The sequence below is a fragment of the Panicum virgatum genome, chromosome 9N, assembly GCF_016808335.1.
Source record: "Panicum virgatum strain AP13 chromosome 9N, P.virgatum_v5, whole genome shotgun sequence".
NCBI classification, from domain to species: Eukaryota; Viridiplantae; Streptophyta; class Magnoliopsida; order Poales; family Poaceae; genus Panicum; species Panicum virgatum.
This window is the reverse complement of record NC_053153.1, coordinates 58,625,487-58,638,612: the sequence shown is the minus strand read 5'-3', so window position 1 is coordinate 58,638,612 and position 13,126 is coordinate 58,625,487. Positions and strand designations below refer to the sequence as shown.

At 43.4% G+C, this 13,126-nt stretch overlaps 1 protein-coding gene across 1 annotated transcript; it reads right to left on the bottom strand.

Moving 5' to 3' along the window:
- Positions 1-8,152: 8,152 nt before the first annotated feature.
- Positions 8,153-12,922, bottom strand: LOC120691146 (wall-associated receptor kinase 3-like). Its single transcript, XM_039974137.1, has 4 exons — positions 11,060-12,922; positions 10,469-10,975; positions 9,692-9,835; positions 8,153-9,606 (listed from the first exon to the last, which is right to left on the bottom strand). Exons 1-4 carry the CDS (start codon positions 11,964-11,966, stop codon positions 8,354-8,356), a joined length of 2,811 nt encoding a protein of 936 aa, XP_039830071.1. The 5' UTR covers positions 11,967-12,922; the 3' UTR covers positions 8,153-8,353.
- Positions 12,923-13,126: the final 204 nt, after the last annotated feature.

Here is a 13,126-nt window from a genome sequence, read left to right as displayed (position 1 = left end):
ACCCGGTTCCTTAGGCACCCATAGGCACAGATTGGATATTGACCCAGTGCCTTTAGGCTCCAATGGGCGGGAAATGAAAAGGGACTATGGTACCGGTTAATGCTTCAAAACCGGTGCCTAAGGCTTTTGAGACCTGTCTATTTTTAGACTTTTGCGCTCAAACGATTGAATTCACCAAGTAGCTCAATGGTAAGTCTAAATATTATGGCCGCCGCGGCCCGGGTTCGACTCCCGCGCACGAAATTTTTTCTTCTCAAGCCCTTTGGTACCGGTTGAAAATTTTAACAGGTACCAATATGTTATTTACAAAATCGGATAATTGAATAGTGAATCATTTAAATGCATAATAACTCTATTAAATACGTAATAAATCTTTTAAATGCACAATAAATAGGATAATTGCATAATATATCATTTAAATGCACAATAATTCTATTAATTACCTAATAAATCATTTAAATGTGTAATAAATCTGATAATTCCATAATAAATCATTTAAATGCATAATAATTCTATAAATTACCTAATAAAACATTTAAATGTGTAATAACTCTAATAATTGCATAATAAATCATTTAAATGCATAATAAATCGGATAAATGCATAATAATTCATTTAAATGTACAATAACGCTATTAATTGCCTTATAAATCATTTAAATGCATAAGAACTCTGGTAATTGTCATAACAATCAGAGATAATCATTAATAGCATGTTCACAAAAAATATTACAAGACATAATCATTCAACTAAGAGAATATTAACGATGGTTCGCTTTACAATCGTCCCTTCATTATGATCATGACGTGCGTACGGAGCCTCCTCTTCAGCTAAAAGAATATTTGTGTCAACCTCCACAGCGAACGGAGTCATATCTTCAACCTTATTGTATTCTTCTTCATCAGTGACGTCATCAACTCCCACAATTTTCCTTTTGCCTGCCAGAACAATATGGCACTTTGGCTCATCTCTGGCACCTAGAAAACTTGATTTATCCATCCTGCACATAGAAAACTTGAGTGACATCTTTAGCTAGGATGAATGGTTCGTCTCGATAGCCAAGCTCTTTGAGGTCTACCGTTATCATTCCGTACTCGTCGATATCGACACCTTTTCCTGTCAGTTTAACCCATTGGCAACGAAATAGAGGGATCTTCAACGGCCCATAGTTGAGTTCCCAGATCTCTTCAATGTAATCAAAATATGAGTTCGTTTGGCCACTAGAGTCAGCGGCATCAATACGGACACCACTATTTTGATTGGTGCTCTTGTTATCTTGGGCTCTTGTATAAAATGTGAAATCATTAATTTCATATCCTTGGTACATCATGATTGAATTTGCTGGACCCCTGGCCAGCCAAGCTAGATGCTCATGAATTTAATCGTTGGACATGACTTCCTTCTGCAACCAGGTGGCGAATGTATCGTTATGATGTTTTGTAATCCATGTCTCAGACTTCAAAGGGTACATGCTTCGCACAATTTGCATGTGCTCCTCCATGTATGGAGCCACCAAGGCTGATTGTTGCAGAACTGTGAGATGTGCTTTGCTCAACGTGGCATGATCTGTGGCATTTACTGATTTTCTTCCAAGTGTGCCCTGTCCAATCAGCCGCCCCTCATGACGTGATACTGGAATCCCAATTGGGCAGAGTTCTTCCACATAGTTAACACAAAACTCAATGACCTCCTCTGTGACGTAACCCTTCGCAATGCTTCCTTCTGGACGAGCCCGATTACGAACGTATTTCTTTAGGACTGCAAAGTATCGTTCAAAAAGGAACATATTATGAAAGAAAACAGGACCAAGAATACCAATCTCTTTGACCAGGTGAACTAGAAGATGCATCATAATATTGAAGAATGATGGAGGAAATATCATCTCAAGACTGACTAAACTTTGGACAACATCCTCTTGTAGCCTGCTTAAACTCGATGGATCGATTGTCTTCTGCGAAATTGTGTTGAGAAAGGCGCATAGCTTTATGATTGTTGCTCGAATATTAGCTGGTAGAATACCTCTAAGTGCAACTGGAATCAATTGCGTCATCAACACGTGACAGTCATGCGACTTTATGTGTGCGAATTTCTTCTCTTTCAGGTCCAGTAGCCTCTTTATGTTCGAAGAGTAGTCTGATGGGACCTTGATACTGTTCAAACAGTCGAACATACTTTGCTTCTCTTCCTTACTAAGAGTGTAGCACGCAGGACCTAGGTAATGACGTCCTCTATCCCTTTTTTCTGAATGTAGGGTGGCCCGTTGTTTCATACGTTGAAGATCTTGCCGCGCTTCCAGTGTATCCTTTGGCTTACCGTCCAAGGAAGCCTAGAAGGTTCACACAAAGATTCTTTGTTAGGTGCATCACATCAATGGCGTGGCGCACCTCTAAGACTTCCCAATGAGGTAACTCCCAAAATATACTCTTCTTCTTCCACATAGGTGCACGACCGTCATCACTCCGCACTGATTTGCTGCCGGGTCCTTTTCCGAATACAACTTTTATATCTTTGACCATTTCAAACACCATTTTCCCACAACGGTGCCTAGGCTTGGTACGATGATCTACCTTTCCATCGTAGTGAGCATGCTTCCTCCTTAATGGGTGCTTCATCGGAAGAAATCGACGATGACCCATATACATGATCTTCCTACAGTGCTTGAGGTACGTGCTGTCGGTTTCTTCTAAACAATGGGTGCATGACCTATAACCCTTATTGGAATGTCCGGAGAGGTTGCTTAGTGCTGGCCAATCGTTGGTGGTTACGAAAAGCAATGCACGAAGGTTAAAATGTTCCTTTGCGTGTGCATCCCACATACGAACACCCTCTTCTTTCCACAACAATAGAAGATCCACAATTAGTGGTTTCAGATACACATCTATATCGTTACCAGGTTGCTTCGGACCGGGGATAAGCACCGGCATCATAATGAATTTTTGCTTCATACACAACCAGGGAGGAAGGTTGTATATACAGAGTGTCACAGGCCAGGTATTATGGCCACTGCTCTGCTCACCGAAAGGATTCATGCCATCCATACTTAAGCCGAACCTTATATTCCTCACATCATTTGCAAATGTTGGGAATGTTCTGTCCACCTTTCTCCACTGCGACCCATTAGCAGGGTGTCTCAACATATTGTCTTGCTTACGTTCTTCTTTGTACCATCGCATCAATTTAGCATTCGTTTTGTTCATGAATAAACGTTTCAGAATTAGAGGAAAATACCACATCACCTTGGCAAGCACCCTCTTCTTGACACGCATCCCCTCAACGTCACCTAGATCATCTCGAGGGATCTTATACCGGCATGCGTTGCATACATGGCATGAATCTAAATTTTCATTCTCACCTCGATATAGAATGCAGTCATTAGGACAAGCATGTATCTTCTGTGCCTCTAATCCTAAAGGACAAACAACCTTTTTTGCCTCGTATGTTGTCTCCGGCAAGGTGTTACCCTCAGGGAGTAAGTTTTTTATAAGTTTCAGCAACTCCTCGAATCCCTTGTCAGACAAATCATTTGATGTCTTCCATTGCAACAATTCCAATGTGGTACCCAATTTCTTTTGGCTTTGTTTGCAATCTGGATACAACAATGTTCTGTAGTCCTCCAACATACGCTTCAGATCTCTCGGTTCCTTTTCTGTTTCGCAAACTTCCTTAGCTTCGCACAGCATTTGACCGAGATCATCTTCTACATCGTGTCCTTCAGCATCTCCTTCAGGCTCACCCATTGCAGTGTCATCAAAAAAGGCATCGTAATTGCCTGCAAAGTCAGGAATCCTGTCATCTTCTTCTTCATTATTATCCAGCATTATTCCTCTTTCTCCATGCTTGGTCCAAACATAATAGTTCGGCATGAAACCACTACTGAACAAGTGACTGTGGATGGTTCTTGATGATGAGTAATCCTTCTCATTCTTGCACACCATCGATAAACTCCATTGAACGCCGGTCTGTCATGTACATCCATTGCCGACTCATCTGGGTTCACATTTCATTTACTAACATCAAACTAGTGTCAACATAAACCATTTTTAAATAAATATTGGAAGTAATAATAATAATAAATTGAATTAATCAATGATTGATTACGAAACAAATTAAATTGGAGTGTCATCAAAATTATATACTATAAATATATATATTATACATGCCTAATATTAAAATAAAATAATCCAAATCCTAACTATATATATAAATAAATAGTTATCTTATGCCTAATAATTTATATAACAATAATATGAAACCATAAACTAAATCGGGTCCAAAAATATATCTACAAATATTTATCATGTGTATAAACTAAATCAAATGCTAACTACATCCTCCAAATTAATTTGCTAAAGTATTGAAAATAATTTTACTAATCTTTTAAAAAAATTAAAAAAAATCGCCCCCCTTCCCTCACTCAGCTGCCATGAACAGTGAGTTCACAGCAGCTTGGAGGGGGGAAGGGGGCGGGGTATTTATAGTGGGGGCACAAAGGCACCGGATGGTGCCTAGCAATCGGTGCTAAAAGTTATTGATCAGCACCGGTTGAAGGCTCCAACCGGTGCCTATAACCAGGGCATTCAGTGGCACCGGGTTGTGGTGTGACCCGGTGCCAATGTCTGCACCAATAGCACCGGTTAGTTCCACCACCCGGTGCCATTAATGCACCCTCCATTTGGTACCGGCTCATGGCATTAACCAGTGCCTTTGTCAGTGCATTGGCACCGTTTTGTGCCATGCCGCGCCTTGCCAGCGCTCGGCGCAGGCCAATAGTACCAGCTATTGATGCAGCCGGTGTATGCTCTTTGCTGATGATGTGGTGCTAGTTGACGAGAGTGGGGCAGGGGTTAATAGGAAGTTAGAGCTGTGGAGACGCACGTTAGAGTCGAAAGAGTTCAGACTTAGTAGGACCAAGACCGAGTACATGATGTGCGATTTCAGCGCGACTAGGTATGAGGAGGGAGACGTTAGTCTAGATGGGCAAGTGGTGGTCCAGAAGGATACTTTTCGGTATTTAGAATCGGTGATACAAAAGGATGGCGACATTGATGAAGATGTTAGGCATAGAATTTCAGCTGGCTGGTTGAAATGGTGGCAAGCTTCTGGCATCCTTTGTGACAAGAGGGTGCCACAAAAGCTAAAAGGCAAATTCTATAGGACAGCAATTCGTCCGGCGATGTTATACAGTGCTGAATGTTGGCCTATAAAAAGGCGACATGTTCAGCAACTGAGTGTAGCAGAGATGCGGATGTTGCGGTGGTTTTGCGGGCACACAAGGAGGGATAGAGTCCGGAACGAAGTTATTCGGGATAGGGTCGGGGTGGCACCAATTGAGGAGAAACTTACCCAGCATCAGCTGAGATGGTTTGGACATGTCCAACGAAGGCCTCCTGAGGCGCCGGTGCGTAATGGGGTTCTTGAGCGGGTCGATAATGTAAAGAGAGGTAGAGGTAGACCTAAACTGACGTGAGATGAGTCGGTTAAGAGAGACCTTAAGGATTGGAATATCTCTAAAGAGATAGCTTTGGATAGGAGTGCTTGGAGACTAGTTATCAATGTGCCTGAACCTTGAACTTATTTTTTCGGGTTTCATCTCTAGCTTACCCCAACTTGCTTGGGAAAAAATACTATGTTGTTGTTGTTGTTTTTTTTTTGATGCAGCCGGTGCTGATGTCTCACATTAGTACCGGTGCAAGCAACAAGTGGTACTTTTGGCCTGGATCTTTGGCCTGTTTTCTAGTAGTGAGTATACTCTCTCCTCCAAAGTATAGGTTCATTTTGCTGTAATGGTTGTTTCAGAAGCCAGCTTTTTCAAGTAGTGCTTCTCTAGAATATATTATTATTTTGAAAAATTGGGATTTTCTCCTTCCTATAGAAATTAAGCCATGACTACTAAACTTAGTAGTTTACCTGTTGTTTATTTCTAGATAATGATATCCTGTGAGTTCTAAATGGTGCCTAAATTTAGTGGTTTACCTGGTGTTTCTTTCTGCCTTTATCCGTGCTTTTGAATTTGATTAAATCATTATAGTAATTCAATTAATACGCTAACAGCTTGCTCCATCCTGTTTTTTTTTCCTTAAATATTAGTCTTCCCTTTTGCCGCACTGCACTGGAATTCCTTAGGGGCAATGAGTTATTGTTCTGTAGACTGTAACAAGGCAGAATGGAGAGTGATTTGATTTTTAATTAGGTAATAATCTGTTTTTTTGTTATGCAGACATTATATGGTGTGCCACGTTCCCTACTCCTAAAAAGGGAAGCAAATGAGTCAAACAAGTCTGTAGAAACATAATGTGCCTTGATTCTTATAAGCTTACTAAAGATGTGGTGGATTGATAGTCCACCAAGTCACCAACCATAGTTTCCGCCCACAGTTTTATTTACAGGAATCCAGCCCAGTTTCCTTGATCACTTTCACTTTGTGGTTTCTTTTATGCGAAGTGTCTCGATAACAACTGATCTGCCACAAGCTGAACTTTGGGCCCAGCAAACATTATACTAGTTATGTGTGTCTTTAGCCCAAAGGAAAAGGATGATGGGTGCTTATCCTTAAACTTGTCTGATGTCCACTCGACTATCTCTTTTTCTAACTTGATTATGGGTGTTATTTTGCCACTGCGCTCATGTTCTATCCTTTTCTCTTCTGAGAGGAGGCTAATGTTCTGTCTTGATTTTACCTCACTTCATGTTCCAAGAGGATCAAACAGAATATCTATTCACTCCATATTTTGATTTGACTTTTTGTTTCATTCTTTTTTGGTGCACTTGGCTGGGCTTTCTTCAGGAGCAGCATTGGCACGAACCCAACACATAAGAGTTTTGATCGTAACATGTTGTATGCATATCTATAAGATAACAGGCTGCACTTTAGGAACTCTCTTCTCCAGGATTAATCAAATGAAACTGAAATGGGAAAATGAGAGCCCACTGCTTCACTTTGATCCAGCAATTTCTAAGCTGTTTTTGATGTGTTTGTGTGTCGTCAAATGCCATTCCTTTCTTTTAGTAGCTGCTAGTGAGTGAGGACTGGAGTATCAGTAGCCAAACAAACACAGGTGTGTGATGGATGCATGGCAATTGTGCCACCTGCGACCTGCCTGCCCGCAGGAACGACGATGCTGGGCATGATCTGGGGACGGGGTCTGCTCGATCGGTGTGTCTCGCGGTTCCTGGTACACGCCGGGGTCGAGGCGGTTGTCGGACGCGGCCACCCAAGCGCATGCCCCCCGGCATCATCGTGTGGAGCAGAGCAGAGCAGCATCGTGTGCAGCCGAGCCGAGGGCAGGGGTGGGGACGTCATCGGCGAACAAGGTCCGTGCCTGCCTGCGCCCGCAGCCCGCCCGTTGGGGAGGGAGCGGGTCGGGGATGAGCGGCGTGGTGGAGGTTGGTGAGAGCGCGCCGGAGAAGATGCTGGCGGCCCGCGGCCAGAGATGGCGACCTACTCTGCTTTCTGCTCGTGTGAGCTGTCGAGGGAGGAAAACGACGCGGGCTGTTTGTTCTTCCGGCGCCGGCCATGTGAGCCTGTTCAATGATCCGGGATCAGCCCGCTGCCGCTGTCCCTGGGATCCCAGGTGGGCCGTTCCGGCTGGAGGCCTTCAGAAATCAGCTCTCTGAAAAATTCGAATGGCAAAACTATCAGGCGTTCTCAAAGCATTTGGAAGCCTGCCGGTAAGAGTTGAGCAGACGAGTGATTGGGAACAAGGACAGCTGGCATGCTGCTCAAATATTGACCAACCAATTGAGAACAAGGAATATTGCTTAAAGAATTGCCAGAGTACATGGAGGTGCTAATCATTAGGGCTACAGTTTCGATCTTGGTTACTAGCCGAGCGAATTTCTGCGACTAAGCCGGCATGCTACAAGTAGCCTCCAAAGCATAATATAAGCCTTGCCAAAGTTCGGGAAATGTTACGAATGGTCTTCTGCGTGCAGGAATAGGTTAACTGAAGACAATTCTTCCTGTAAAAAGGAACAGGGTGCCGGCTGCTGAGAAGGGCACCAGATTTTATCAAAGCATCAATGTGGAGAAGCAGTCCCACTGTCAGCCTTGACCACCTGGATGACAGTGAGTTTTGTCTAGAACTGAAACTCCGAGCGGTTGGACTGAGTAAACGACACAAGCATAACAAATCAACATGAACAGTCATTCCCATGCAAATCCAGGTTACTCCTATATAAGAAACCCAGCAAAGCTTAGCAATGCATTTGAAAACCCACTTACAGAAACTGAGAGTAATTGTGTGGTAACTTTATTCATTCTTCAACCAACTCACTAACTACATGGACTTGGTATATTGAACATGCAGTGCTGCAGTTTACATGGACTTGGTATATTGAATACCAAAACACGAGGTCAACGAGGAAATTCTGCAGAATATATCATTTCTTGCTCCATAGTGTGGCACCTGGAGATAGCCTGAGATGATAGATTAGCAACAAAGCCAATTTCAGCTCTCCTGGTCATGGTCGGGGAAGTAGATTTATATTCTGAGGATAATGACTGCGGATTGTCTCTGCCTCTTTTTGACTCCTCTTTGTGTGTTCTAGATATTTTAGCTCTCAGGAGTTGCAATCTTAACTCCACCTCTTTCATTTTAGGTCTGTTTTCTCCTTTAGACCTTAAACACATCTCCGCAACCAAGGCAATCTCATCAATTTCACTTTGGTTGGCTTCCTCGACAACTTGAGGATCCACCATATCCATAATAGTTTTATCTCTAAGTGATTGAAGGAAATAATGACACAAGTTCTGTTTTTCACCAACGCAGTTGAGGAAAATTGACTTTTTCCTTGTTAGGAGCTCAACAAGTGTCACGCCAAAACTATAAACATCACTCTTTTCAGTTAATTGGCCTGTATAGTAATATTCTGGATCTATGTACCCAAATGTCCCCTGCACAGCTGTAACCACACGAGTCTGATCAATCGAAATGGATCTGGAAGCACCAAAGTCTGAAACCTTTGCAGTGAAGGCATCATCCAAGAGTATGTTAGTTGATTTCACATCTCTATGAAAGATTGGTATAGCGGCAGAAGAATGGAGGTAAGATAGTGCCCCTGCAGCCTCTAGAGCAATCCTGATACGATCGTCCCATGTTAACAAGCATTTGGCACCCAGATCGCCATGAAGAAGATCATGAAGTGTGCCATTGGAGATGAATTCATACACGAGAAGAGGCACCTCGGATTCAAGGCAACAACCAAAAAGTTTCACCACATTGCGATGAATTATCTGGGATAGGATCGCCACCTCATTAACAAATTGATCAATCTCACTTTGCTCCATAATTTTGGACCTTTTAATGGCGACTACCCGTTGATCAGATAAAATACCCTTGTAAACTGTGCCATGACCTCCATGTCCGATGATTCGTGTTGAGTCAAAGTTGTTGGTTGCTTTCTCTAACTCCATTGAAAATATTCTTGTGTTATGTGTAACACTTTCACTGGACGAGATCAGCTGCTCCAAGAGTAGACCTTTGTTTTTCCGGAAGTACGCCCTTCGGATTTTCTTTTGCATGCCTCTCTTCCACCTTTTGACTGACATGATTGCAGTCAATGTAAGAAGTAGAACTCCAAAGCCACTGCTAATTCCAACAGAAATCCCTACATAAGTATTTGCAACAATTGAAAACTTATATTTCAACTGGAATTTATAGAAACATCAAATGATAAGGAAAGCGGGACATACCCAAAAGAATATTTTGCCCCTTACTAGAAGTGCACTGCCTTTGTACTGGATCAAACGACATACCATGAGGGCAACAACTATAGCTTCCTTGAAAGTTATAGCATGTCCCATTACAATAGTTTGGTATCAAGCACTCATCAATATCTGAAAATAGAATTCCAAACAAAATAAACTGGAGCGGATAAATATAACTCACTTTTGATGATGATCCTATTGCTTTATTTCAACTACACATTCATTAATACTCCCTCCGTCCAAAAATTAGGAGCGCCTAACCAAATTTTTTTTTTCCAAGAATCGGAGACGTCTAAGTATGGGAGCACAGTTTCCACATAGTCCCAGGCGCACGCAGCTATTCCCAGGCGATAGCGGCTCCTCGTTGCTAGCTCTGCATTAGATGCAGCACCACGGCTCTGCTGGCTTAAATACCCATTCCGTTCCCTCCCGTTAGCATTCAAGTCGCCGTGACAAATTTCGCAGGCGATGGTGAAAAGAAAGCGACGGAAATTTCGTGCGCAGTGACGGCGTTTGGAGCGGAGTTAGCGGGGTTATTTACTCAGTAAATAAACAGACGAGGCCTGAGTTAAAAAGGATGCGGCGATTTAATGGCATCGCACGCATGCACCGCTCCTCCTTGGTCATCGCGCAGGAGGGTTAGACGCTCCCAATTTTTGGACGGAGGGAGTATATAGAAACGGCATACAATCAAATTCAACGGATAGCATACAGATACTCCCTAATCAAATGCATGCATTGGATACATTAGAGAATGTGTACCTGCACATCCATTTTGAACATAAGGATTTCCTTCAAATCCAGGAGAACACTTGCAACGATAACCAATATAGATCGTCTCATGTGTAACACCAACGCACTCGCTGTTCGTGCTGAGGCATGCATAAGTACTGTTTTGTTTTGCACTTTCACATGTCGAATTGGTTATTGACCAGCTCCAAGCACCATACTCTTCAGATAAGCCAGATTGCCCCAAACCATAAATTAACTGCTGGCCAAAGTAATCAGAACCACCATAGTATATTGATAGATAATTTGTGTTGGCATCTTCAGATTCTGAAAGCTTATTGACATACATGAGTCCTTCATCTAATGAAATATTTGTCACTTCATATTTTGCAGGTGGTCTTGCAATAAGAGTGCGGTTGGATGCACAATTCAGTTGAAATCTCCTTTTAGCAAAACACCCTGGCTCCAGCCCAAAAGGGAAAGGAATATATGTCTTGCCACATGATAGAGAACAGTTCGTCTTTGGCGTTGGGTTATACTCTGCTCCAGTTTGATAACCAAAAGTATGTCACAAGATAATAATCAATGACAAAAAGAAACACTTGAGAGTAATTGGGTGCATACCTTGTTTGCAATCATCAAGAAGGTAAGGATTGCCACCATCAAAGTTTCCGGAGCAAGCACAAGAGTATCCTTCGTTTTGTACATCTATGCAATTGCTACTGCTGCATGCATACCGCGTCTTATTATTCAATTGTGCACTCTTACAATTGGGTTCATCTGCAATGACTGTTGAGAGGTATGCTGACAAAGCACCAATGGTAGTTGCATTTATTTTATCAGACAAAAGATCCATAATACTGAACTTATATGGACGGAAGCTTAAGAAAGCCTTGACAGTGATATCATTGAAGGGTTGTGGTACTGTATCATTGCCTTTAATGACAGTCACTCTAAATCCTCGAAACGGCACAGGGAATGTGACGGTGCAGCAACCCATGCCATTGCAGCTACCTCCTTGTGTTGCTATGAGCATAGCCGCCATGGAGGAACACTTGATTGTGCAATGGCCTACGAGGTCACCGGTGTCTGGGTGGAACAGGTAGACCCCAATTCCACAACCAAGGAACGCAAAGTAATTATAAGACTCGATATTGAGATTCCACCCTGGAGATTGCCATGACAGGTTGTAGGTGCCGACGCCTGGTGCCATGGGGATGGTGTACACAAAAGAGGCAAGGACAGTTCCTGAAGGATAGAGGCCGGTCACCTGAGTGATGGTGTTGCCCAAGAAGAGCTTCCAAGGTTTGGTGGTCCTATTGCAAGTTACCTCGAATCCCTGTCGGAAGCAGCCAGGCCCGATGCCAAAGGGATATTGGATGCTCACATCGCCACAGGTTTTGGGGCAGTGCGCGAGACTATCAGCAGAGGGAGGATGAGCTCCAGATGCGATCAACATGACGGTGGATGTTATGCTCCATATCAATACCAGCTGCATGGTAGCAATTGCAATTCCCTTCCCTAAACCCATGAGATGAGAGACAAGAAAACACCCTGTTTTATAGCAAATAGCCTATCAATGGGTCTGTGGAGGTTTCCTGGATACTCTTGGTCTTCACCGCAGCTAACCTCTCATGGAAGGACTTCTTGCCAGATAATTATTTTGATTGATTTGACCATATTGTTGTTCACTAGAACCAAACACATCAGCATCAACCATTCAACCGTCAGTTTGTCTTGGTCATTGTGATGGGGACATACATCAACAACATTACAACACTGGTAAAGATGGATGGACTTCCTTGATCTGGGACAAGACTATGTCATGCAATTCATCCACACAGGTGTAAAGGTTAGGTGTGAATGTGATGACCAATTGTGGGGGGTACTGGTGCCTGGTGGTGGTACCAGGTAACCCCAATATTCCAATTTCAGTATGTGCAGCCTCCAGGTTGTGTACATACTACAAACTGCCTGACGTGTGAGCACTCTAATTTGTAAATCGGGCATTGACCATCCATAGGGCACTATCACTATGCAACAGGTCAAGAGGAAACCAAAGATATTTCAATTCCTAGCAACCTACTCAGTTCAAGATTTGGGGGTGTGCGGGAAGATGCAATCGAATTCCATCGAAAGACTCCTTCCTTCCCTGCAACTTCACATGACCAAGACTCGTGGGAAAACACAAAAGCCATGTGCACGTGCACCGCGTGGATTCTGGATGGGTGGAAATTGCTACCATGGCGACGAAGAAAGAGTTGCGAGAGAGGAGGGGGGACCGTAGTCTTCTGCTGCTGCCGTTGGAGCGCATCGCGGCAGCAAAGCTGTCGCCGCTACACATCGCCAAGGCGCTGGAGCGTGCTGACAGGCCCGTTGCGGCTGCTCCCGCCGCACGCCGCTCAAACGCGTGCTCGGTTCTCGGCATCTTGCCCGCGACGACGGCGACGGCGACGACGGTAGATTGGCGTTTTGATGATGGGGCAGAGGGGCCTTCCTGTTCAGCTCGGAAGCGCATTCTGGAATTACGCTTCCTAAATCTAAAAGCACATTACGGGTTGTGCTAACCCCGGGCATCGTTCGCTAGTCAGTAACATGTGATTTTTTTTTTTTTGCGAGATGATATTTTCTGTTCAGAGGAGAAGCGGAACCCGAAAGAAGAAAGGAGCTTCCATTTCTAAGTGTGATTCA

What these genes read in the sequence shown, in the direction of transcription:
- LOC120691146 (XM_039974137.1), bottom strand. Translation starts at nt 11,966, where the DNA reads ATGGGTTTAGGGAAGGGAATTGCAATTGCTACCATGCAGCTGGTATTG. An exon ending in TCTTGATGATTGCAAACAAG is followed by an intron (nt 10,976 to 11,059) that starts GTATGCACCCAA and finishes AAACTGGAGCAG; the next exon opens with AGTATAACCCAACGCCAAAG. An exon ending in TGTTCAAAATGGATGTGCAG is followed by an intron (nt 9,836 to 10,468) that starts GTACACATTCTC and finishes TTCTATTTTCAG; the next exon opens with ATATTGATGAGTGCTTGATA.